General features: G+C 45.5%; 1 protein-coding gene across 1 annotated transcript; it reads right to left on the reverse strand.

The window, feature by feature from the left end:
* Positions 1 to 11,064: 11,064 nt before the first annotated feature.
* On the reverse strand, positions 11,065 to 20,063 carry FZD4 (frizzled class receptor 4). Its single transcript, XM_054576403.1, has 2 exons — positions 19,467 to 20,063; positions 11,065 to 17,359 (listed from the first exon to the last, which is right to left on the reverse strand). The coding sequence occupies exons 1-2, from the start codon at positions 19,749 to 19,751 to the stop codon at positions 16,031 to 16,033; spliced, it is 1,614 nt and encodes a 537-aa protein (XP_054432378.1). The 5' UTR covers positions 19,752 to 20,063; the 3' UTR covers positions 11,065 to 16,030.
* Positions 20,064 to 26,449: the final 6,386 nt, after the last annotated feature.

Here is a 26,449-nt window from a genome sequence, read left to right on the forward strand (position 1 = left end):
AACTCTCTCTCTCTCTCTCTCTCTCTCTCTCACACACACACACACACACACACACACACACACACTCAGCCCTGGCACAATCTGAGTATAGGCAACTGACTTGGGCTTAGCCCACCCGGTGGTCTTCCCTGGAACTGGGAGTCTCCAGGGAGCAATAGAAGGACATGGATGTAGTTGGTGGTTACCCATGGAGACAGCTGGAAGTCATTTGCTCAAAAGCAGCAGAGCTAGCATGCTGACCCAATTGCTGCTGCCAAGGCAACGTTGCTGTAACTCAACTTTGGCCTTGCCCTCTGACTCTCCTCTTCTGGATGGGAAAACTGAGGTCTAGGAATTGAAATGACAAAAAATTATCATTCCCCTCAAAACTCAAACCCACATTTGTTCATTCTCCTCACTGCTTCCTTTCTAGCACAAGAATCTCCCTCTAATTTCCACCCATTTCTTAGCCTAATTCTCTCTATGCTCCAATCTCTCCAATAAATTCCTTTTTCTAGTAAGTTACCTAGAGTCTGTTTTTAATGCTGACACACAGGACAGACACCCAATCATAAAGGAGTGGTTTTATTTCCTATCTGAAGCCTTCTCAGAAAGGCTCTCAAGCACTAAAGTACCTTCCGTGTATAATGTGCACAGACATTTTGGGTGCGTTATATGCAGGATTATTATACCTCATGGCGTGTGATCATTATACCTATGTATAATACACATTCTTATCTTTCCCTCAAAAATCTGGGCAAAAAAAAAAAAAAAATACATGGCAAAATACGATAAGCTCAGACACTCAGATCCAGGGCATTACTTTAGGGGCAATGGAAAGACATCTGAACAAGTGGGAAATGGGCTGGAGTAAGAGGAGTGAAAGAGAGGAAGGGAGAAGGGAAAGGACCGTGTGTTTCCCAGCCAGGACTGAGGATACAGCCACGGTCAGCACAGGCAGAGGCTCTCACAGACCCCAGGAGCTGCACTAAGCACTTGCCCTTGAGGTAACAACACAGGGAGAGAGCTATTTCCACAACAGGAGGGAGTTGTTTCCACATCAGAAGTGGAAAGAGTGAGGATGGGTGATGCTGAGAAACTGGCCTGTGGTCACACCGCACACGAGTGGCAGAACTGGCATCTGGAGCAAGCAGGTGGCCTTCCTAAGCAGATGTCCACTTTCCACTGATAAATGTGTTGAGCAATGGGGAGGGTGTGGTAAAGTCATGTGGTTTTTTTTTCTTTTTATACCATTTCAGATTTATATCCATGACTTGGAATGAGTTGACCTGGGCATAATGATGTGACGAGATCACTGAATTATGTATTTATTTATTTTAAAAACACAAGGTAGAAACGTTACTGACCCCCTGAAAAGCAGAGCTGGAGGCGCATCGAAGCCTGTTTTGATTTAAGTGGAATGGCTCTAGCTTGAGTGTAAATTTGAAACTGTGTTTGCTTGTGTTACACTCTATTTCTTCAAATTACTTTCATATGTCTTGTTTCATCTGTTTCCCCCACTTCTGGATGAGAAAACTGAGGTTTAGGATGTGAAACAACGTGTTTGTGTTCACATAAATAAATTATCAAACCCAGACCTTTCCACTGGACCCCACTGTTACCTTCCCAGCCCAGGAATTATCGTCACACTCACCGAGCTTAACAAGGTGACGGGTTGATTCTTCTTGGTGACCTGAGTTCGCCTCTTGGCATTATTCAGGTAGATATGAGTCCTACATCTCTTTCCAAATACATTCAGCTTCTCTCTGTCTGTGTTTATTCCTTCATCTTTCTCCCTGCATTCCACCTCTCCTCCCTCCCGCATCCTCCCTTTCTCTATTAATCTCCTTTCCTTCTCTGCTCTCTGCCCTTCCTCTCCTCTCACAGGCACAGTTGTTTTCCTACATAGGGATGGTATCATGTTGATGGGATGGGTGAAATGAAAGTCTCTTTTAAGTCCCTGGAAGCAGAATATTTTCTTATGGATTTTTTTTTTTTTTTATTGTTTGAACTGTTTTGCCAGGCTAATGAAAAAAGACTCAGAGGTCCCCTTATCTCAGGCCGACCAGAGGATGCCTTCAAGTTTTTGTTTTTGTTTCCAAGCTGGTTCCTTACAAATGCATCCAGAAGGTCACTCTCAGGTCCCCAAGATAGTGCTGGGTGATCAATCACGTGCAGGACATCAGCATCACAGAAGATAATCCCATGAATGGGAGGATTTGGGGAAGGAGAAAGGGGAGCTGTGCAGAACTGTGAGCCTGGGAAAGGTGTTCTGATGGATTGCTTTCTCCACGAGCTCTGGGATGGTCACCAGTGGCTGTCTAGCTCCACCTTCTAACTACAGTTGCTGTGCTTCCCCTCTGATAGTTTACTCCGCATATATAAATATATACATACATAAAAGGCTTGAACATTTCCCAGATAATCTGATAATTGCAACTCAGCAAGATGTAAAGACTGTTTAATAGCTCCAAGGGCTGGGTCCACATGGGGCCTCCAGGCAATCCCTTCAGAAGAAGCAGATATGATTCCCATCCTGGCTTTGCCAAGGACAAGCTTTGTGAGTTGAGTAGCTCCTCTAAGCCTCAGCTTTCTCAACTAGAAAGTAAAAGAAGGAACTAGTTTATTCTTTCAACAAAGACTTATTAGGCATCTACTTTGGAACAGGCCTTTAGCTAGGAACTGAAAAATTTTCTTAAAGGATTGACGCAGTCACTGGTTTCAGGGGATCTCAAAGTTTAATGGGGGAAAAGATGTATATTAAAGGAAAATAACAATAATATTTTTTAAGTGCTCTAATGGCACTATGTGCAAAGTGCTATGGAAGGACAAAGGTGGAAACTTGACCTAAAAGCTATTCTTTAGGATTCTTTTCCACCCTGAAAGACTAAATACATGGCTTTTTATTTGTTCGCTTTCTTATGATCTGCCTTTCATGCTAATATATTTCATATTTTCTTGACTAGCTTTTTTCAAATCATTGTTGTCATTATGAACCAGTACCAATTACTTTATCACACGCTGCTTAACTGCACCAACAATTGTAAAAGTTCAATATTGTAATCACCATTTTTGATATAAGAACAGCGAAGCTCAGAGAGGTTAAAGAATCTACTCAAGCTCGCACAACTAGGCAGTTGCAGAAGTGGGACTTGAATCCCCAATTGTCAACACCAAAGCTCATGGTCTTTCTGCTCTATGGTGCTGCTTCAAGTATACGTAGCTACTCAGGACTGGCAACTTAATTTGCAGGACCAATTGCAAAGTAAAAATATGGAGCCCTTGGTTCAAAAATGATTAAGAATTTCAAGACAGTAACAGTAGAACATTTAATTAAGCAAAAGGCATTCCTACAGATGGGGCCCTGAATGGCTGCCCAGGTTGCACCCACAACGCCTGCCCTACCAGCCACAATTCCCCTTGCAGATGCATCTCCCCTCAAGGAGCAAATCATCCCAACTATTGGAAGGCCCAGGCCACAGTGGAAGAAGTTTTCCGGGGGCAGGCTTCAAGTACACATTTCCTGATGTTCCCCAGAGGGCTCACTGTGGACCACTTGGGTGACACTGGTGGGCACTGAGATAGCTTTCCCCAAGTAGGAACATTTTGCTTGGAGAGAGGTACAGAATCATCTGCTGACAAGGGTGCTGACCAAGTCTTTGCCTTACATTTATAACCTGAGGTGGAGGACATTAACACAGCACAAATGGGACAAAGCTAAACCCTCTTAGCTTCTCTTTTTAAATGCAGACCAGGCCTGTAGGTGTGCCCTAACAAAAGGCAGTGGAGAAAAAGCAACAAGGGCTTTGCATATGCTGGTTTATAAGCCTCCCTCCTGCAGCTCTCAAGAAAGTGTCAACTCCTGTTGACCCAGCAGAGATTATGATTGTTCTTTTGACCACCGATTCTTAATCAGTGGTATCTAATCTTTTGAGATCATAGACCCATCTATGAAAGAACGGACTCTTTCCCCAGAAAAAAAGACACATATGTACATAAAATATTTTGCATACAATGACAGACTCCCTGTAAGGACCCCAGATTTTTTAAAGCCTGTTTTAGATCATAGCTCCCTCAATTATAGAATTCTACAATGTTAGAACCAGATAGGAACTTAACAGATTATTTTCATGAAACTATCTTATTCCTCAGGGGGTGAAGGCTGAGGTCACTTGGGATAATAAATGGTTCTGTGCATTTTCAAAGACCTACTCTCCTGACAGTCAACTCTTCAACTAGTTGCCTCCACTCCCAATTTGCTCCTATCAAAACACTAGATTGTAGCCAGGTGGGACAATCTAACACCATGAATGGCTGGTATCAGGATGTCAGGGAATATTTATGGAGCACCTGGACAAGCCAGGGTGTTAGGGACAAGTTCTTGTCCTTGAAAAGCTCACATATGTCTGGAGGAGAGACACATAGAAACAATAGAATGTCGTGTGGAATGTGCATCATAGGTGTCCAAGCTAGGGTGAGAGGTGACACAGGAGGGCAGATCCGCTTGCCTGCGCATGCAAGGGTCCAGGAGAGGAAACAAGTACACAGGGTCTTGAAAAATGAGCACAGGACCATGAGGGAAACAGTCTTCTGGCTGAGGAGACCAGCAAGTGCAAAGGCAGAGCAGGAGGTACATGGGGAACTGGAAGTGGTTGGGATTAGCTAGAACATAGGCTGTGCCCAAGGAATTGGTGGGAGGTGAGGCTGGAAGGGTGGAGAGGGGGTCAGAGACTGGAGGCCTTGGATATCACATTAAGGGGTTTGAACCTAGGGAAGAATGTCAGCCTGAGTGATGGATTAAGGAGTCTCTTCCTGAGGATGGTGCAAGGAGGCCAGATATCCATCTGTCCCGGATGGCCCTCTGCCGGGTGGGGGTGGGGATGAGGAGGAGAGAGCAAGCAGACCCTCTGAGATCCCTATCACTTCTCTCTTTAAAAATCAGCCACAGCCCAACACTAGAAAACATAAGGGTCCTGTGAAGCATTCAGAAATGACAAGCAGTCAGCCTAAAATATATCTCTAAGATGTCAATGAGATTTATTTACTGGCAAAGTACCATTCTTTTCCACTAAGATGGCTCAATGAAAGGAGGACTTCTCACCAATGCAGAGAAATAATTTCCATTAAAATTTTTTTTAAATTAAAAAACTGACCCCAACTTGATATACTGATGTGTCTCCTCTGCAAAGTCTCACATTTTTCATTCGTTCTAAAAATTGAACCCATTTAGTCTTGGGTGGTGGGCTGGCTCTGAAGAAATATTAATCAAGCGAGAAAAGAGAAGATGTCTAGAGACACAAAAGGGTTGCTCTTCCCATGTCACCACTTCTCAGGATTTCTAGGCACTATGGGAACTAAGAAGTGCTTGGAAGGGGTGTGTTTTCTCACAAGCAAATGCAAAATAAAAATTCTAATTATTACCTCTGTGGAGCAAATACTTGGCTCTGAATATGTTTTTTCCCTTATTCACCAGTAGGTGTCACAAGAAACCCATTTTTTAAAAAAAAAGCTTCAAAATTGCTGACCTAAAGAAAGCAATTCCCCCTACTGTTCAGATTTTTCAGTTAATATTTTTTTAAAGGAAAAATTGCAAATGTTCAGAACTCATCTCTTGAGCACCTAAATAATAGTTATAATTCCTCAGACTACCTGCAAATAAGACCAACAGTACAATATCACAACAAATAGATTTTTGTTGAAATATCCATAGTAAACACACATTGTACAGGAAATTCCATTGCATTTACACCATTTATTTAATAAAAATAATCTCTGTGATTATTTGCATTTATTTCTGAAGGAGGATGTTTTTCCTTCCTCAGAATAAGTTCAGGAAATGGGTGAAGTGTTCAGGAAGTTAGCTAAATGCTGATGTAAATCCAAAAGGAAGGTCTGTTGTTTAAAAAAAAAAAAAAAAGGGCCAAATGAGCTGGGAAGTGGTTCTCTCTTTCACTTATGGAAAATGTTATACAGAATTTCTGATTTAAAAGGAAGAGGACTAGGAAAAATGTGTGTGCCTGTGATACCTTTTTCCGTGGGCCTAGTTAGGCAATCCAGACTTTTACTGATAAACAGTAGCCGGCAAAGAAAACTGTGTCAGGAAATAAAATCTAGATGGGAGATGTGACTGAGATTAAGTTAGCACTCAAGCCCGTATTACAGAATTTGTATCAGCTATTCTAGGAAGTATGTCTTGATAGGAAACTCTGAACCCCAGAGAGGTGGTGGGGCCCCTGAGCACTGCATAAACAACTAAGCACCACGCTCTCCCCACGAGGGCCCTGTCCCTTCCAGCCACCAACAAATGGTGTCATGCTGATCTCAGGACTTTGAGGGGAAGAGTCGCACTTGAGGAAACCCTAGCTCTCCAGGGGAGCTTGGCCAGGGTTGCAATCTGCCTCTGCCCTGTGGAGCCGGGGTTGTTATTTATCTCTGCTTGCAGTGTAGGGAGTGAGCTATATCAGGTATACAGAACAAACACAAAGCTCCTCGCCTCTGAAACACTGGCAGTTTAGAAAGCAAAGATTCGGCTCACTGAGCAGTGCCATGGAAGACACAGTTTGTTGTGGTTTCTCTGAAAATCACTCCCTTCTTCGCATCTCTCTGCCACCAGCTTCCTTCAGGCCCTCATGTTGTTGCATCCAAACTGGTCTGCCGGCCTTGGCTCCAGCTTGCCTTCTCTCAGGCCACAGGCCACAGCCAGGGCGAGCTCTGTAAGACGCCAACAGGGACGGGAGCCTTCCTTGCCCTCAGACTTTGGCTGGCTCCCCTGTGCCCAGCGCAGGAGAGTACAGCCTCCAAGGCCTTCCATAACTTGGCCTCGGCCCACCTTCTCTCCCTCTCCAAGAATCTCAGGCTCCGGTTACACCAAACGACTCGCTGCCCTGCACCTCCCCACGGGCAATTCTCAGTCAAGTTAGTCACACATTTATTCCTTTCACTCTGGGTAAATGAGGACATGAGGCTGGACCATGTACTTTGTTTAACTTCTGTCGAGCAACCTCTTTAGATGTACAGAATTATGACAGGAGAGAAGGAAGAGAATGAGGCGCAGAGGATACAAAGCAGACACACCTACACAAACCACCTACTCACTGCAAATGTTCTCAGTCAAGCCTTTGTGCCAGAAAAGATGCTCAGCTGGGGGGCACTTACATGATCTGATGATTAAATGCCTCCAGGGGCACAATGTGAAGAAATCTTAATTTTTATTTTCTGCATATTGAATTCGGAGGGCGGTTTTGGCGAGCAAAGCAAACCTTAAAAGAGTCGTGGTCTCTGGGATCCATCTCTTCCTCCCTCTTTCCTCTTCCCCACACCCTCACTACACATTTACCTATTGAGGAAGATGTGTCCTTGCGGGGGTCAAACGGTGAGAGGACAACTGTTTAGGAAATGTTTTTCTACTGCACTCGGTCCTCAGAAGCTGTTGTGTCCAAGGTAAACCAGCAAGGCCCTGGAACTTAGGTTAGGAAGCAATTACATATCAATGCGATAGGACCTGCAGCGCTGATCCATCACAGGGTAGAGGCAGGGGGCACATGGTTTGCTGCCATGAACTTCTGGAGGGGAAGACTGTGTCTTATTTATTTTGGTGTCCTCTACAGTGCCCTCCCAGGACAGTGGCTGTCACAAGGTGGACCCTCATTCAACTATTCAACAAATATTTACTAGCAGTAGAGGATTTGTTTTTCCAGGTTTGGAGTTTTAAGCTTGTTAATAACAGTTGGATTCTTTGTTTTGTCATCTGCACTTTTGGACTCTGAGCTGGACCGTGTCTTTCATGGTTTTTTTTACAATCACCCCTCTCTCTCTTCCCCAGCCCACTCCAGTATTCCACATACAGTAGGCTCCCAGCAAATGCTTGTTGGGGAGGAGATAATGTAACAATAAACAACACAGCAGGTAGGTGATCATCCTGAAATCCATCTTTGAGGCTAGAGAATTTTCTCTGAGGCTACTGTTTAATCTTGTTTCCAGAAAGTCCTGCCACTGTAATGGCTCTTGTTGTCACCTTTGGTTACTTTCCTATGCTGGCCACATTTGTCACCAAAGCCTCTCAGTTTCCCCACTTAACAAGGTACACCTCCCTCCCTCCAGCCTACCTTTCTTTTTTCCAAAGATATTCCTGAAACTCCAGTTCAGAGGGCATACAGGTAGGCTCCTTTCAGTGCTCAGAGGGATTCTCAGGGGATAGACATATGAATAGGTCATTACAAACCACTCAAGGAAGGCTCCCAGAGTTGCAAACACAGGGGCGTAAACTTACCAATAGGAAGAAGGAAAGGGAGGCAGGGCATGGCAAGTGGGAGGGTCAGGGACATCTTCCCAGAAAAGATGGCCTGAGGCTTCAATCCTGAAGGAAGAATAGAGACAACCAAGTTGAAGAAAGAGGGGAGGTGCTTCCAGGCAAAGGGAAACACTTATGAAAAGGCAAGGGAATGGGAGGAAAACAATGGAACTAGAATTTCTATGTGACTTATCAGTGCCATCTCATTGCTTTATACTCTAACCATTTACCTCATAGCAAATGAAATGGTGTTAACCCTCAGGCATTTTAGAATATTTAGATAGCCAATCATTTAATCTCTTAAAAAGAAAGGCATTGATAAAGTGGGTCAGCCAAGAGATTAAGCAGGTTCTTGGTTGAAACAAGGATTGGGTGTTTATGAGAAAACATGTGGGGAGGCTGATGAAAATCGGGCAATTAATGTAAAATGTAAAACATTTTATTTTTTTTTATTTTCTCTCCCTGGGAGTTTGAGAAGTTGGAATTCTTTGTTGTGTGGACAGGTGACTCCATGGGTTCTCTTAACCTAAGGATGAGATAGGAGAACAGGACAGAGTGATCCTAGGAATTTCAGGTGGGGCCAAGGTCTATTTTGAAAGCCTTTGGACTAAGCCTTTGCACGTCCAACATTTTCAAAACATTTAGCAGGATGGTCCCAGTCCTACATCCCAGCTGCAAACTGAGGAGAAGACAACGCCCTTCTCTGAGTGTGGTTTATTTCTGTTCACAGAACCTCAGAAGACAGGAGGCCAAGGCTGACCTTTTAGTCAAGAGTCAGCTCAACTTTAAAATTATGATTGCATGTGAAAGCTAAAATGGGAAAGAGAAAAAAAATCAGTTCTCAGAACAGAAATGCTAAAAACCCTTGGGCCGCATTCCAGTCAAGGTCCCAGCCTGCACCAGCACTCCCCTTGGGGGTGGGCAGGAGACCAGCCAAGACCAGCTCAAATCAGTTGAGTGTCAGGGATCATGGGGTTTATTCTAGAGGTGCCCAGCTTACAGATAAAGAGACTTGCCTGAGTGATTATACTAGATAATCCTTAAAAAACAAAAACTCCTGGCCAAGTCTTGTTATTGAAAGAGTTGTCTGCTAAAACATTTACTGATTTCCAATGAACTACAACATTTGCAGTAACTAAAGAAATCAGAGGACTGGAGTCTAGAAGTCTGAAATCAAGGTTTAGCCAAGGTTGGTTCCTATCAGAGGCCCCTCTCCTAGCTTCAGGTGGTTGTGGGCAGTCCTTGGTGTTTCTTGCCTGGCCTACAGCTCCATCACTCTAATATCTGCCTCTACCTTCACATGGTGTTTTCCTCCCTGTGCGTGTGTCCAAATTTCCCTCTTATTATAAGGACACCTGTCATTGGATTAAGGCCCACTCTAACCTAGTACGAGCTCATCTTAAATTATGTCTGTCAAGACCATATTTCTGAGTAGGTTCATGTTTACAGGCATGGCGGTTAGTTAGGACTTCAACATGTCTTTTGGGTGAACACAATTCAACCCATAGGGGGGTGTCAAATGAAACAAAAACAAAACCCTGGGCAAGGCATGAGCAGACCTTGCTGTCCACTGCCCTACCTCCTGTTAGGGTACCCTGAGCAAGCCCTGGGCACTCTCAAAGTTCCAGTCCTCCTCTCTAAAGCAAAGCAACGCTTGTCCTGCTTACTCACAGATGCCATGAGAATAAAATAATGATTAAAATGTATTTTCTACGTGGAAAGTATTTCTACAAGTGCAAGGGATTATGATGAATTCATTGTGTTGGTATCTCCTTAACTTCATTACTACTTAATGAGTAGGTAATAAAATGAGAAAAGCAGCCTTGCAGGGAAGAGAATTGAAATTACATGTTTCCCATCATTTATGTTTTGAGATAAAAGTACAGTGGCAATCTGCAAAGAAGAGTAGTGCAGATCCTGTGCTCTGGGCTTTTCACTCATACCAGATCAGGGTGGTATTTCGGTGAAACTAAGGGGCAGAAGGCAATGTAAAGGTAACCAAGGGGGCCGATGTTCTCTGGGGCACCAGCAGGCCCCTCCAGTGGCAGTGACTCCCCTCCCCTCTGTGTCTGTGTGGCCCACAACAGTGTCCTGGGAACAGCTTTGAATTTGCTTTGTCTGATGGTTTCTCTGGATCATGGGGACACCCAACTTACAAAATCAGCTACAAACATCATTTCCTGGCTGACTGATGTGACATACTCCCATGGCTGTTACACAAAAAGAAACCATTGTATAGCCAGAAAAAAAAATTAATAAAAATCTGCAGTTTAAAAAAAAAAAAAAAAAAAAAAGGCTCCTTTCCCTTTTTGAAGAGGCCTGAAGCTCTAGCAGTGATAGGGAAACTTTTTGTAAGGCCACCAAATTAAGTCAAAGGGACTTGGAAGGTGTGTAACAACTTCCACACATATTGGAAATGCCAGTAAGAGGTGTCATGCAATCACAGCTTGAGAATTACAGTTCTGTCCAAAGCATCACGCGACCACCCGAGTGTTACTGATGGCCACAGCCATGATAGAGTCTATTGACCTGGGACCTTGAGGGTGTGCTGACCCAGGAGAAATCCCGGAGGGGAAAAATAGCACCAGCAAAAAGAAACAAAGAGGCTCTCAGAAGAAGGCTCTCAATCTGCCCTGCAAGTTGAATACTCTATTTCTCACTGCTGGGTATGTGTGCTTCCCAGGGGCTATGATATACCTTCAGGAATATTCCAATCACACACAAGGTAATAAACAAAAGTTTATTTTTCTTTAATACAAAAATTAAATAGCAAAGTTTATTTTTTTGTACAGCGATAAATTAGAAATTTACAGTACAGACATCAATGCAGACATACATTTGTACATCCTTAAAAGCAGGGTCCATTTCCTTTGACGTTCAGCAATTCATTTAGGGCACGTGTAGCCGGGATTTGCCTGGTACCTCTACGTCAAACATCTGAAGGTCCCCAGATTGGCCTCAAGGTGTCTGGAGCTGCAGGGTGGCACAGGGCTCCAGGAAAAGGCCACAGAGCACTAGCCTGACTGCAGCATGAGCAGCCTGGGTCACATTTCATCTCTTCACAGATCACTGCTGGTACTTATTCTACCCTTCCTACAAAGAGCTCAAGGGGCCTTCATCTTCAGACCTTTTTTAAAGTCTTACAACATCTCTGTGAGGTAGAAAAAAAATTCAGAACCACCAAGATGCCCCACGGTGAGAGACCAGAAAGCAGCCCACCCCTCCCAAAGCCCACGGCCACGTCAGGGCAGGGCCGGAGCCCATCAGCAGGGTGTAGAAAGGTGCACCTCTGGGAGAGAGGATGGACCGGCTGTCACGGCGCAGAGCTGCTCCTGCCTGTCTTCTCAGAAGCCTTCTGGGATGACAGTGGTCATGTACTGAACATCCTAGGGGGTCGGGGAGCTACAAAATTTGAAGGACAAGGCTCATACAGGATCCCAAACAGGCCCACTACAAATTGCCTGGGTGAATACTGAGAATTTGCGGGTGCAAAGAAGAAGGGCAATAGGTAAATCTGAAACAGAAACAGCTACTGCAGGGCAACTGGGCTTACCAAGGGGCATATCCTGTCAAGGAAATCCTGGGCTCACCTCCCTACTGGTAATGCCAGCGTGCTGTTACTGCACAAGTGCGTGGCAAGAAGCAGCAGCAGAAAGCTCTGACTAGGCCACAGTGAAGCAAAATACATTATTTAAGCCTCTGGTATCTGATCCTAGGTAGGAGCAAAGTGCTCTCCTAGGAGTTTCCAAGATCTCTCCGACCTAGGCCTAGAGGAAAAATGATAACCTGGGTCCTTTGCCAGACATGATACAAACCCAGCCAGGGCTCTGAATCCAAATACAATAGAAGAGCAAAAAAACCCTGTCTGAGGCCAGTGACTCAACATAATTGGCTGACACAGCAACTCCCTCCAATCTCCTCCATCACAGAAAGAACTTGAGGATGCAGAGGTGCTCTGAGGCTTTCTCCCCTAACTGCTGCTGAGGTCCCCTCACCAGAAGCCACGGAAGCCAAAGACGGTGCCATTCTGGTAAAATCACTTGCAACTGAGTGTACCCTCCAGGGCTGAGTTCCTTTTAGCATCCTCAGGTCCCAGCTTGATTCCCAACACAGTAAGCACTAGATTCAATGTCCAGGAGGCCGACGGGGGCCAGAGAGGACACAGCTGGGGGTGCTGGTAAAGTCACAGCTCAGAACTAGAGACAGAAGTTTCCTGCGTTCTGGGTTTGGGGGGTGCAGGTGAGGGAGTGACCCGGGAAAGGAAAGTCAGAGAGCATCTCAGGGAAATGAAAAGTGTCACCCCTTCTCCGGTTTCAGGTCCCTGAGCAGGCTGCCAACCCAGAAGCAGTCTCAGAGATCAGGAAACAGGTCTCCATGGAGGAAAAAGGATATGAATCTACCAAGTAGCTCAACCAGATGGTTCTGGCCAGTTCCACCCTACCGCACGTCCCTCTGTCCTGAGACACGGGAACCTTCATGAAGGAGAAAGGATTTTGCCACAGAAGAGGCTGGAGAGAGGAGCCCTTGGGCTCTGCTGAATAGTCTTCGGAAGCCAGGGCCCTGTGTAGGAAGCTACTAGCATACCTACTTATTTGGGACTTCAGAGAAAAAAATACCCAAACCTATTTCCTAGCCAGACTCTGTCCACAAATTTACCTGTGCAAGTCACATGGAACACCCCAAGCTCTGAATCGCCTGCTCCAAAGCCACATTAGACGTGGGAGTTCACGTCCTTACAGCCAATTTTCATAGTCTTCTTACAGCGTTTCCACAAAGGCCATCAAGAAACAGAGCCGATACTTTCTGTCAGGACCCCTGTCATTGATTTGTAGGGAATTTTGAGAAGGGATCAGAGATGCATTAAAGATAAAGAGGTTTAGAGGATGGAGACAGTGAAAGAGAAGGCAATTCAGAGACACCCACACTTTCCCAAAACCAACAACGAAGGTCAGCAGACCCAGGAAAATCCCAGTCTAGGTCACTAAGAACACAGCTTATCCTCTGTGACATCCGCTACACTGCCTAACACACAGTTGGCACTTAAGCGACGTGGATAATTGACTTTTTTTTTTTTTTAACCAACTTAAGAGGTGATGGAGTCACTTCAGGGTAATTGGTAACTGACTCAGCCACAAGCTCCTTTCCTGAAACCATAAACACTCTCCATTGTCTGGAATGTGAAGGGAAAGGCCTACAACGCTGTGACATCGCTAAGGCTACGAATCCGGTCTGTACCCATAGCCACCTCTGATCAAATATACGTCCCCCTGAGAAGGCAAGAGATTTGTAGGAGAGACACGTTAAAACCCAAAATGTTATCAGGGTACCAGCTCCAGAACTCAGTTCACTCAAGTACTCTTATTGTTAGTAGTATTACTCCACCATTTACAAATATTGAGCACCTGCTGTGTGCCTGGCCCTCTGCTAGGTGCTGCCTTGGTCACACAATCACCAAATATCACAAAGATGGTTTTACAAACCCCAGTGCCCAGCTGCACGGTCCTTTCCTTGCTGGGACCACAGACTCTGCACAACTCCCAAGACACTAGAGCAGAGCGTGAGTAAGGGCAGGCTCTGCCCCCGGGTGCACACTCCAGGGCCCTGGCCAGCTATGGGAACTGTCTGCAAGCAGCACGGGGAGTTCACATTGTACATTTCATAGGCAATGTAATCTCAGATGGAGTTCAACCGGTCCTTCTGAGGATCCTTTCTCATGCTCCTGAAGCCCTGACTCCAGAGGCCAGCCAACGTACTCAGGCTCGGTGGCACACACAGCAGGGGCTCCCCGTGCCCACTTAGTGACTGTCCCCAAAGCTCCAAGACTTTTCCTTCCAGAACCTGCAACAGATCTCACAGGTATCTGCATCTCAGACAGCTCAAGAACCACACAAAAACAGAAGAAGGAAGATGTCAAACCATGGGCATAAAGCTCAAACAAACAAAAAGTCATGCTTATGGGAATTTTGAGTCCCTGGAGATACTTTTTCACTAAGAAATGTGACGGAAGAGCTTTCTTACCTGTTTTTAAAAGGGGGGGGAGGGTGGAGGCATGGATAAATAAATAAATGAGTCATTGCAAAGTAGCTGCTGAAGCAGACAGGTAAGAGTTACAAAGAGAGCAACCTGTGACAGTGTCCACAATTTGTCCCAGAGATCTGGTGATTAGAAGGCCTAAGGCAGGTTAAGAGAAAGGCCAGTTACATTTTTAAAAGAACTGCAACTTTTGAGAGGCTGCTAGGGGGTACCCCCTTGTAAGGAACATAAAGCATAAATTTTAAAAGCTCTGGATACCTCCGCAAAAGGCAATTAAGACCTGTGCTGTTAGAGTTTGCAGTTCATTTCATATGGTGTACACTTTAGTCCCTACAAACCAATCAGCTCCTGGCTGGCATTCTGGAGATTCATTAAGCACCATATAAATACTCCAGGCCACACTGCCTCCAATGAAATCTTACAAGGAGCCTTTGCCAATTACCGGGAAACAATTATGCACCTAGTAGTTGGATTAGCTGTCCTTAGTTCCCTCTACAAAACTGAAAAAGTCTCCATTGTGGTAAGTAGACCAGACTCTTGTGATAACATTCTTAAGCTAAAAGAAAAAAAAAAAGGCACTATCATTTTGAGAATGCAAGTTGACCACAGTTTGAAAGTCAGTTGAGTATACTATTATGTCATGGTCCAAGAATGTGCTTTTAATTGTAATTGACACACACAAATTACACAGTTAATCTGTGTGAATGCAAAGTTGCCAAGAAACTTAACATTTCAGCTCTTCCAGACTGGCGTCTGCATAGATGCAATCACACGAAGTAAAATATATTAAGTCCTCATTGCTCAATGCAACAGGTCTCTGGGGTCGGTAAGGTAAGTCGACTTGGTAAATCTCATTTTCCTCTGAATTAAGTGATTGTCAGAAAGTGAATCACCCTTCCGTTCCCCCTTATTAGGCATGCTGCAGTGCAAAAATTCCTATAAAAATACCTATTTTGAGTTATTAATGTAAAATGAAAGAAACAGCAGCAGCCTCGAACAGACATGTTGAAATTTAAGAGGAAGAAAGGGAAGAGAGAGAAGAAAAATCCACTGGATACCTTATGTGTGTTTGTACAGTACTTTTGTTTGTTCAAACAATTCTGTTTTATGACAAAGGCACTGAAAGATTCTGACACCACCTCTTGGGAGAGCAATCCACAAGTTCTAAACAGCAGACAATGCACCACAGAAAATGTTTATGTTAGATCAGCCAAACTATAAAACTCTTGTAACACGTCTCTGAACCCAGCATTTCCAGTGTTTATAGATTGCTTTGCTATCTGAAAGACCCAGTTAGTATTTTAAATTTTAAAGAGTTAAAAAAAAAAAAAGGTTAATCTTTCTCCCTGCAAGTTACCTCCTCACAGCTCAAATCCCACCCCTCAGGGAAAAGCAGCATCGCCCTGGACCTCCTGGAATTCCAGGCAGGACCTCCACGCTCCAAGTTGCGACCTGCTAAAGTGATCAAATGTTATGATTTTTCACAGCTTTGAAAGCCTTTAACTGGCTTTTCCATTTTGGATTATTCCAAAGTCTGCAGCAAAATCATGAGTTTTATGATGTCGGGGGCGGGGCGGGGGGAGGAGAGGGTTGTGGGTTATGGGGGTCGCTTTAGGGTGGCTAGTTTGTTCAAACTGAGATTCACTGCATGAAACTTTTAGTAGCATTTGCACAGAAATGCTGGCATTTTCCCCTTCAAAATCTGGGAAGCGTGGAGGCTGGCTAGCTTTATACCACAGTTTCGTTGCCTTTCCCAGGCTTTACCCAACCATTCCCTCTTTTTTCTCTCTTTACCTTCCCAGAATTCACCAATCTGTTGGAACACTTCTGCCATGTGTGAAGAGTTTTGGCAGACCAAATCCACATGCCGGAAGTGATGCCCACCAGCAAAGACATAAAAATTTTCAACATTTCAACTGCCATATTGGAGTCATCTGCAGAATACCGGAAAAGCGCCCAGTTGGAGATTTCATAGAAATAACAGGCAATCACACAGGTTGCAGGAACCGTGTACAGGACTGAGAAGACCCCAATCTTGACCATCAGCCTTTCCAACTTGTCTGTCTTTGTCCCATCCTTTTGAAGATTTGACCGAATTTTGAACAAGGCCACCAAACCTGCAGCAATGAACAAAGTTCCGATCACCAAGTAAGTGAAGAGGGGAGCCACTACAAAGCCTGTGAGAGCATCCAGGTTTTGGTTCCCAACATAACATAGGCCAGTGAGTTCATCTGCATCCACCAGTCTCATAATCAAGATGACAATAGTTTTCACTGCAGGGATGGCCCAGGCTGCAATGTGGAAATAAGAGCTGTGCATTTCAATGGCTTCATGACCCCATTTGAGTCCGGCTGCCAAAAACCAAGTGAGTGTCAGAATAACCCACCAGATGGAACTGGCCATTCCGAAAAAGTACATCAGCAAGAAAATGATTGCACATCCTGTGTTCTTAAGTCCTTCTTGGATGAGAACAGGTTCTGCTGCCTCTTCAAAATCGCAGGATATCCTTTCCCGGCCTACAGTCAGCCTGACAATATAAGCAATGCTATAAATATTATAGCACATACTGAGAAATATGATGGGGCGTTCAGGGTAGGAAAACCTGGAAGAATCGATCAGGAAGGTGAGCACTGTGAACGCGGTGGAGATGAAGCACAGGCTGGCCCATACAGCCATCCAGATATCAGTGAACTCCTTGGCCGAGCGGCTATATAAGCCAGCATCATAGCCACACTTGAGAACACAGTTCAGGCTCCTTTTCACCCAGATATACTGATCGGAATTGGTTCCCACAGAATGGCACTCTTCCCCAGGGTGGATAGGGGTTTTGTGAGGTAACGGCACCTCCTCATCACCTGGCCCTTCCATGCACATGTGGTTGTGGTCATTCTGTGGTGGGAATTTGCTGCAGTTCAGGCTCTCGGGCCAGGCAAATCCAAATTCCTTCAGGACAGGTTCACAGCGTCTCTTGACTGAAAGACACATGCCGCCGCATGGGCCGATGGGGATGTTGATCTTCTCTGTGCACATTGGCACATACACAGAACAAAGGAAGAACTGGAAAAGTAATGAAATGAACAAAGAAAACAGTGACTTGGAAGTATGACCAAATGCTTGCACAAAGCTGAGTTGTGAATGCTTCTAAGGCACAGTTCATAACTACTTTTAAACCTGCCTATAGGGAGTATGACCATTTATAACGACCTGAAAGAAGGGTGTCTAATAACCCATCACTTACACACTTTTTCTTCTTTTGAGTCTAGTAATCCCTTCCAGGAGAACATAAATACATAAATGTATAAAAAGGACCCAAAGAATTATATAATCCCTTTTTGCACAACACTTAAGAAAATAAACCTGAAAGACTGACCCTGAGCCTCCTTCCCCTTTCAGCTACTGTTTGAAAGAGCTGAACAGACATTAAATGACTCAGTCATTTTGGTGATAGGTGATTTATTTACATTCCCATTTCTTTATCAACATAAAAAATAAAGGTAAAAAAGGAGATCCAGCTTTTCTCCTGTTAAAATTCTCTTTCCTCTACTTTATCCCCTAACATTATTTTTTATTCAATCTCATATTGAAACAGAAACTGTCCTAATTAAGATACTGTTAGACCCAACAATGGGATGCTGGTTGAGGTCTCTAGTCACCCGGGGTTTGTTTGGCCAGGTTTCCACACTGAATAAAAATGAAGCACAATAGGAAAATATAAATGTTAAGTCCCTGACACTGCAATACCAGCAGGGGAGAGTGCAGTTGCTGTCCTCAATTCCTCCAGCATTGATAAACAGTCTGCTTGGCTCCTTACAGATGTTGTCTATGAAGTCTAGAGTTACAAGTAACTATTTTCCAGCATGTAAAGGGATCCAGTCCTGTCCTTCAAAACAGCTTGGCTGCTTCCCCAGGATACATGTAATTAAAAATATATATCCCTGCAAAAGCTGTTTCTCCAACAAAATTGCCACTGATGTCAGGATATGTGCTGTTTCCAAACCGAGAGCTAGAGGATCATTTTTTAAGCTTTTATAACCTAGTTCTGAAGTTCTGAAACTTCCAAAGGGACATTTCACCAGCAACGGGTCTAATCCCAACCATCTTTCTGAAACCACAATCCAACTTTTAAAATGACCTATATAAAAACATTCACCTAGTAAATAAGCTATCTGCTTGTTTCTTATCTCTCAGAAGTTACAACCAGACCACAGATTCCTAAAGCTTTCAGCCTTGACAACTATCGTATTTTTTCCCCAATTTCTCTTTTCTAAATGTCCAAAAACCACTCATAACCTCACCAAACAAAACTCAACCGGTGTTAACACTTTTTAAAATTCTCTTTCAATTCTTTTTCTTTTCCAGTGAATTGGTTGTTGTTTTTGTAAGACTGTAATCACCTTGTATATGCAAATTCTTTCTTCACTTACTATTGTTGTAGGATGAATATTTTCTGTATCATTACATAAGCTTTTAATGATTGAAAAAACAACAATCTTCTAATATACAAACTACCTTCTTGGAGCTTAATCATACCATCACCTTTTTCCCAAGCTGTGTTTTCTCCCCCTCCAAGTGCTAAACCTGCCCTCAACCCTGAGGATAACAACGAACTCCAGCCAATTCAACCGTTCCTTCCTGCATGACCTCTAAAATCAGGCGGGCAACACGACGAGGGGCCATTCTGCAGAAAACGGGGCAGTGGTGTTTCATTTAATCAACCACCCAAAAACATGGGGTAAAAATGAGGTCGGTGAGAGAGAAGTTCCCAGCTCCTTATCTCTCCTTCCAAGTCTTAGCTGCAGCTGGCTGCCCGGCCAGGGACTCGCCCACTGAGCAGCGGCGGCCAGAATCCTTGGCAAAGATAACCCTCAGCTCCACTGGGGTTAGGGGCTTGGCCAGACACGGGTGGGCAGGGGACAAAAACGGAAGGGCGGGGTGTAAGAGTGGGTTCTTTCTCAGGCCAGATGACTTACACAACGTTTTGGCTTCCAGTTCCTGAGAAGGGACAGAAAAGTGGGGGTGGGGATGGAAATCACTTTTTCAGGACAGTTGTACCCTTCAGCCTAGGAAGCGGGCAGGAGGCTCCACTTGGTAAGGGCTCCACGGAGTTAGTTTGGGGCGTCCCTGCCCAAGGGTCCCGCCAGGGGTGGGGAGTGGGGGCGCCCACCTGCAGCTGGCTGGAGCAGCCGTACTGGATGAGCGGAGTGAAAGTTGTCAGCTGCAGCTCGGCGTCCGTCTGCAGCTCATGCCCCACAAGGTTGGGCATCTTGGTCACGTTGTAGCCCAGGTTCTGGCACATGGAGATGCGGATGGGATCGCAGCGACGCTCCTCCTCGTCCCCAAAGCCCCAAGCCGACCCCAAGAGCAGTAGCAATACCAGCAGGAGCCGCAGACTGAGACCGACGCCCCCGGGCGCCCCCAGGACGCTCCGTCCCGCTCCCCACCAGGCCATGGCCAGAGCCGGGGGCAGCAGCGGCGGCGGCGGCGGGGGCAGCTCCAGCAGACACCCCCAGTTTGCACGGGGGTCGCCGGCAGCTCGCGCTGCTCCCAGCTCCGGGGCAGGGAGTGTGATAAAGCGCCAAGGGCGACGAGGGTGCAGCGGTCGGCTCTCCAGCAGCTGCGTGCAACTGTGTGGGATATTAGACTCCCCGGTCGGAAGCCGAGAGACAGACTGCGAGGGTCATGGCTGCAGGCGGCGTGCCCCCAACCCAGAGCTGGCCGCGTCCGCTCCGGGTCTCCGCGAAGCCCGCCAGCACACAGCGCCGCGACGCTCTCACAGCCCAAGCCCTCCCGGTCGCTAGAGGTTCGCTGGGCGGTAGCGGGGCGGGACGGACAGCGCGCCTCTCCAATGGCTGGGCGCCGTGGGCAGTGAGGGGCGTGGCCGCTCTGCGGGTGGAGGGGTCAGGCCCCGCCCGCCGGCCGCCCTCCACCGCTCCTCCCTCCCTCCCTCTGTCCCTGCCCAGAGCGCCCCGCCCTGCTTCACTGCTCTCACTTTCCTCCCACCAGGTTCGCCGCATTCGGGGGCCAGGCAGGGATGGAGCCGGTGGCTCCAGCCCGGCCAGCCTGCCCCCCCTCTCCCAGGTGAAAAGTGCTCCCAGATGAGCCGGCTCCCTTTCCTTTCCTTCTTCCAGCTGTCACCTCGGCCGGCAGCCACCTTCTCGTCAGTCAGAGAAACGTGTACAAAGCACAAGGGATTTGGGTTTACAAAGACTGTGGCTTTAAATCCTGGCCGTGTGACCTTGAGCAAATTGCTCAACCTCTAGGCGTCTTTTTCCTTATCCGTTAGGAGACTTGGGAGGATTAGCGATAATACGTAAAACTCTTAACACGGTGCCTGGTACAGCCCGAGCTCGCAGCTATTTCCACCCCTAACTTGGTCGGTTTGGAGCCCGGCCCCCTCTCTCCGCCCCCAGGCGCGGCGGACCTGCGCCTGGGAGCTGCCTGCCTCCAGCCGCGAGTGGGGGAGGCGCCCTGGAGCAGCTGACCAGCCGAGGGTCTCGCGCTCCGATTTCCTCACCGTATGAAATGAAATTCCACAGGGGGATTCGAAAGGAAATGAGGCCGGGACGCTCCGTGCTTCTCAGCCCGCCGCCCTTCCTGTCTCGGGGACACGGTTTCTAAATAAGGTTGGGAGAGTTGAGAGGGCGGACGGGGAGAGGCTCGACCTGCGCAAGAGGAGCAGGGGTGGGCAAGAAGGCGCACAACCAACGGAGATCCCTCCTCCAGCGCCCCAGGCATCACTCCTTGCACCTCTTTCTAGCGTATTCTGCGTCTTCGTAGGGTCCTGGAGATCTGCGATCCGTGTTTCGATCCAACTTAACCCCTCTCTCAAAACCAGCACCCCCCACCCCACCCCGCCACCTCCTGGACGGAGCTCTGTGCTAGTTCACCCTCTCAGATTTCCAATGGGCCAGTGAAATCCTCAGCAGGTGGATTCTTAAACCATTTACTTGTTGCTTTACTGTGGTCAAGGCACCGCGAGTCTCTGCCTCACACTGACCATCAGTGTGAAATGAGGAAGTTCACGTCTACCACACACAGTTCTATGAGTTCAATGGGATAATGCCTGCCAATCATTTGCCTCAGTGTCCGGCGCAGTGTCTAGTCAGTGCCAAATACCTTGACTATTGTTGTTGTGGGACAGCCTCCTGCTTTCCAGCATGGTGCCAAAAGACATCTCTGGCACCCCAGGTCTCAGGATCTGGGTAAAGGGCTTTCTACTCTCTTTGTGAGATCGTTTTGTCCAACACTTGCCACTGCTTTCCTGCCGTTGATGACAGAGATCACGTTTTTGTGTGTGTTTGTATCCCCCCATTTCAGTTAAGTCTCGCATATGGCAAAGGCGGGATATAAATTGGAAGCCTTACCAATTTGGTGGTGCTCGGATTCTGTTTTGTACTTTTAGTTTTCTTATATTGGCAAATAGGCTTGGCTGAGAGAGAGAATGGAATCAACTTTTTTTTGGTATTTGTCTGTGCACCAGAACTGTGTTGGACACATAGAAGTTCCTTTGTCTCCTCCCATCATTTGGGGAAGAAGACTCCATCAGCCTGTTAAAGAGATGAAGAAACTGAGGCTAGAACCAAAGTGATAGTTAGAAAATGAAAGATCAATCAAAGCAAGGGCCCAAAGGAGGCCTTACAAAGATGGGGAAAGAGTTGTTTCTCCAAAAAATTTTCCAGCTGGAAATCTACCTACTCAGCAGTAAGGTTGAATCTTCTGTATGCCTGTGCTGAGTAATTCATGAGACCATTGGCCTACAGAGATGAATAAATGATTAGATGTATGAATCAAATGAATATAGATGATCTCTACCTTCTAGTAACTCACAGGAGGATGCAAAACATAAACAGACAACTGTAACTCAATGTAATAAATGTACAGAGAGAATTTTGGATAAATTGAAGCTAGAAGTAGCTAAGCCTGGAGGGCTGCTCAAAGGGAGATGACCACAGGATTTTGAGCTACTCAACAAAGCAGAGGTAGTATGCAGCTGGCACTTCTCCCAGAGCACTTGCAGGGAGGGTAGGAGGGTTTGCTTTGCGCTAAAGATATGTGTACATGGTTTATTAAACAATTACCTCCAATGGTTTGTTAAGTAGTAACCTCCTTGAAGTCAAAGGCCCCGTACCTAGAGGGAACACCATTAGTGTTGGGTGAAGGAATACTATATTATCAAATCAATAACAACTCATACTCTGTGCCAGATTATGCATATTATCTCATATTTTGCACAACAGCTTGAGAAAACTCTTGTTCTGGGATGTTAAGCAATTTGCCCAAGATCACACAGTAAGTGACAGAGAAGGGTTCATATGCATGTCTACCTAGTCCAGAAGTCTGTGTGTGTGCGCGCCTGGTACTGCTCTTACAGAGGAAACTCTTGACACCCAGCCTCCTCTGTAGTTAAAGATGACCCTTTTATGTTCTGGGCCTCATACGTGCCCCTGGCATCCCTTCCTCATTTTGCTTGAAGCAACTGTCTCCTTTCAGAACACTTGAAGAAGAAGCCCCCTTCCCTGTCAGAAGCTTTTCCTGTCAACAGCTTTTCTTTCCCTGCATGGAACTCATCGTAGGTATTTTCCAAAAAAGAAAGCCAAGGGAATCACATTTCAGTCTGAATGTGGAAAGAAAACAAAGACCACAACTTAGAGCTAAGTCTGAATGGCCTGGAGCCCCTCAGCCTCCCTCTCGCAGAGTGGTTTACACAGTCGCCCGTCTGCTCCTGGTGACAGGCATGGCATGTTTGTCTTTGTTGCAGAAAACACTTCAGGCAGGGGGCTATCCACCTTGTGACATGCAGAGCATTTAGGAAAGGAGTAGAAGATAGGGACACATGAATAGGACCTGCCATTAAGGTAAAGGGGAGGCCATGGGCCCCCAGTGGCACTGGCAGGAGCGCCTGGGCAGCTTCCTCTCTCCACTCTGAGTTGTAAAGACACAAGCAGCACTCTTTGGAGCTGCAACAAACATGACTTCAGGGGGCTCGTGGGCAGTTGAAGGGCTCTCTATTTGCATCTAATGAGAGGCTGGATTCTAATTAACTCCTGTGATGTGTTAATTTTTCAACCTGACATTTTCTGCTCTAATAGATTCTTGTAATGGTTCCTAAATTAAAGGCTGCATTTAAAGACCAGCTTTTAGGGTAAAATCCACCACCTAGGGGTGTGTGTGTAGGGAGAGGGGGTGAGCTGTAAACATCCCTTCCTTCCTAAGGAAAACCTCTCATTTCCAGTTTTTTGCTAACCCAATTAAGTGCTGAAGTAGTCACCCCAGAGCCTGCCTTTTTTTTTTCCTGTGAAACAATCCAACTAATCCATATTCAGCAGCTTCCAAGAAAAGTCTTATTCCAACCACTCATGAAGAAACCAGCTTCTTTGAATCAGGACAGAACATTTAGAACTCACAAAGAGCTGTCTTCATAGAAAATACAAGAAAGTGGTTCATTATTAACCTGTTTAGTTTTTGAGGGGGAAATTCACTGGGACTAAAACCTCGTAGGATTGGCAATTTACTGTGGAAAACAGAAGCATAGGGAGAAGCCATGCCGCATCCCATTAGTACATAGATAGTCGATACTACATCTTCCCCAGCACCCAAACTAGGTATGAAACAAGAACATACCTAAATGCCCATCAGTAGATGACTGGATCAAAAAATTATGGTACATAAACACAATGGAATACTACGCAGCAGAAAGAAAAAAAGAAGTACTAAACTTCGCGACAGCATGGATGGAACTGGAGAGTATCATGCTAAGCGAAATAAGCCAGGGGGCGAAAGACAAATACCATATGATCTCACCTATAAGCGGAACCTAACTAACAATGCAAAGAAACAAGGAAAATATGACCAGCAACACTGAAAGGAAAAGAAATCAACAGAGACAAGAGGGAAGGGGGGGGCAGGGAAAGGGAAGGGAAGGGGAAAGTCAAGGAACATATAGCAAGGACTCATAGACAAAACCAAAGGGGAAGAGCTGAGGGAGAGAAGGTGGGATGGGGCAAGGGAAAGAGGTGGGGGGGCGGCAGAGACAAATGTATTTAAAAAGTAAATAAATTAATTAAAAAAAAAAAAAAGAACATAGGCACTGAGTAAAGTGGAAGGAAACAATACCTTGTTTGAAGTGGGAGAATCTGAGGCCCCAAAAGGTTAAGTAACAGGTCTTAAGGGGCAGAGCCAAACCCTCTTCTTATCCATTCCACCACTCGCCAGCAGAGAAGAATCCAGTCACCACAGAGCTCTTGCATGTCAAGGAATCAGAGCCCTCTTCCTCCTACCAAGCATGACATGGTACACAAGACATTGTATTCGTAGGTGATAAATGTTTAATAGATAGATGAGCAACCAAGAACCTGTGCAGGAGGCAAAACATAATGTAAATGTGCTTTGTACCTCCATGGCCTCATTTCATTTCAATATTTATGAGTCAAGCCACTAGCAAATGTGTAGTGATGGATTATTGTGGACATGTCACTGTGCTGAGTCCTGGGATGTATGCAGACATATGAAAGGTGGTCCCTGTCTTCAAGGAACTTTTAGTCACATTAGAGAAGAGTAAGACATGAAACCAAAAATGAAACAAGCTTGTTTACAGTTAAGTTCTTTCTCTTTGGCTTCCTTCCTGCATTATAAGTTTGGTTTTGAGGGTTTGGTTTTTGTTTGGTTGGTTGATTGGTCTCCTTTATAACTCTCTGAGGTCAGAGGATGTGTCTTCTTCACCATCATTCTCCTGAATAGCAAAGAAACACACTAACTAATCCATAGAAGACACTCAATAGATACTTGTTGAATAAATAAATGAATCAGGTTCTAAGTCCTATAATTCTTTAAGAAAGACAGTTTTCATTATGTACCTGGTATATGTCACCACCAACATGCAGTCTGACTGGTTCCAAGATGATGGCCAAGTCTATTCTATCAGCCAATCCTACAAGACAGTTTTCAACTTTTCTCTCAACTTGGATGGTTTGCCAATAATTTATTTTCTTTTTTTCTTTTGCTGTACTCATTCTTAAATATTTAAAGGTAAAACAATATCTTGCTCACAATTGTTTGATGCAAACCTTGTTTTCTACTTCATGAATCAACCCAAGACATTTTCTTATCACTGTTCATTGGCTAGTTGACCACTCACCTCATTATTGTCAGCTGAAGCAATTGGGAATCATATATGGCACAAGTCAGGTGGCATGCAGGGGTCTTAAGCCAAGAGGTTACAAGTCAAAAGGTCATCTGTAAGTGTTAAGTTTGTAGAAAAATTGGAATGTGAGTTTAGCAATGAGGGGTGCATGAGTTTCCAAGAGACTTGGGGGATCATGGATAAAAAGGCAGCTGCAATAATCTCATAGACAACACTGTCTATGTTGACAGACATAGACATGTTGATACAGGTGAGAATGAACAGGAATAAAAAAGACCACAGGGTGAACCAGCCAGTTGCTGTGGGTAAGTATGAACTGGACTAGACAAAGTTTCAGGTGGTGGCTGTAAAACATAGCCTCAAGTTCTTCAATGTTCCTTCCATTGAAGGGCAGGGTTTATGTTTCCTCCCCTTGAATCTGGGAGGGCTTGTGACTTTTTCAACCAGTAGAATACAGTGAACGTGACACTATTTGACTTCCAAGGCTATAACATAAAAGGCCATGCAGTTTCTACCTTATTTTCTGGGAAATTTGCTGGGGAGCTCTGAGCAGCTTTGTAAGCAGTCCAACTCTGTTGACACCACCACGTAGGAGAAGCCACAGGCAGGCTTTCCAGTTAATGGTCCCAGCTGAGCATAGCCCGCCCTTCAGCTGCTCCAGGCCAAGTGCCAGAGGTGTGAATGAAAAAGCCATCCTGGAAGTTGATGCTCTGGTGCTAACTGTTCCTACCTCCATCTGTGTGCATATTCTCAGCCCAGACATTGTGGGGCATAGAAGAACCATCCTTGCTGTGCCTTTTCCAATTCCTGGTGCAAAATCCATGATTGTTATTGGTTTTTGCCTATCTTAGTCCATTTGGATTGCTCTAAGAAAATACTACAGACTGGGTAGCTTATAAATTCTTTATTCCACCTCATTCGTAGTGACTCCACTTCCCTGATCAAACCCTGACTGATAGAGTCCATAAAAATGTTTCATGGAATGTTAGCTCTGGAGGCTTCCTTAA

This window comes from Pteronotus mesoamericanus, unplaced genomic scaffold (assembly GCF_021234165.1).
Source record: "Pteronotus mesoamericanus isolate MK-2021 breed Mesoamerican mustached bat unplaced genomic scaffold, CSHL_Meso_final contig_33, whole genome shotgun sequence".
Classification (NCBI taxonomy): Eukaryota; Metazoa; Chordata; class Mammalia; order Chiroptera; family Mormoopidae; genus Pteronotus; species Pteronotus mesoamericanus.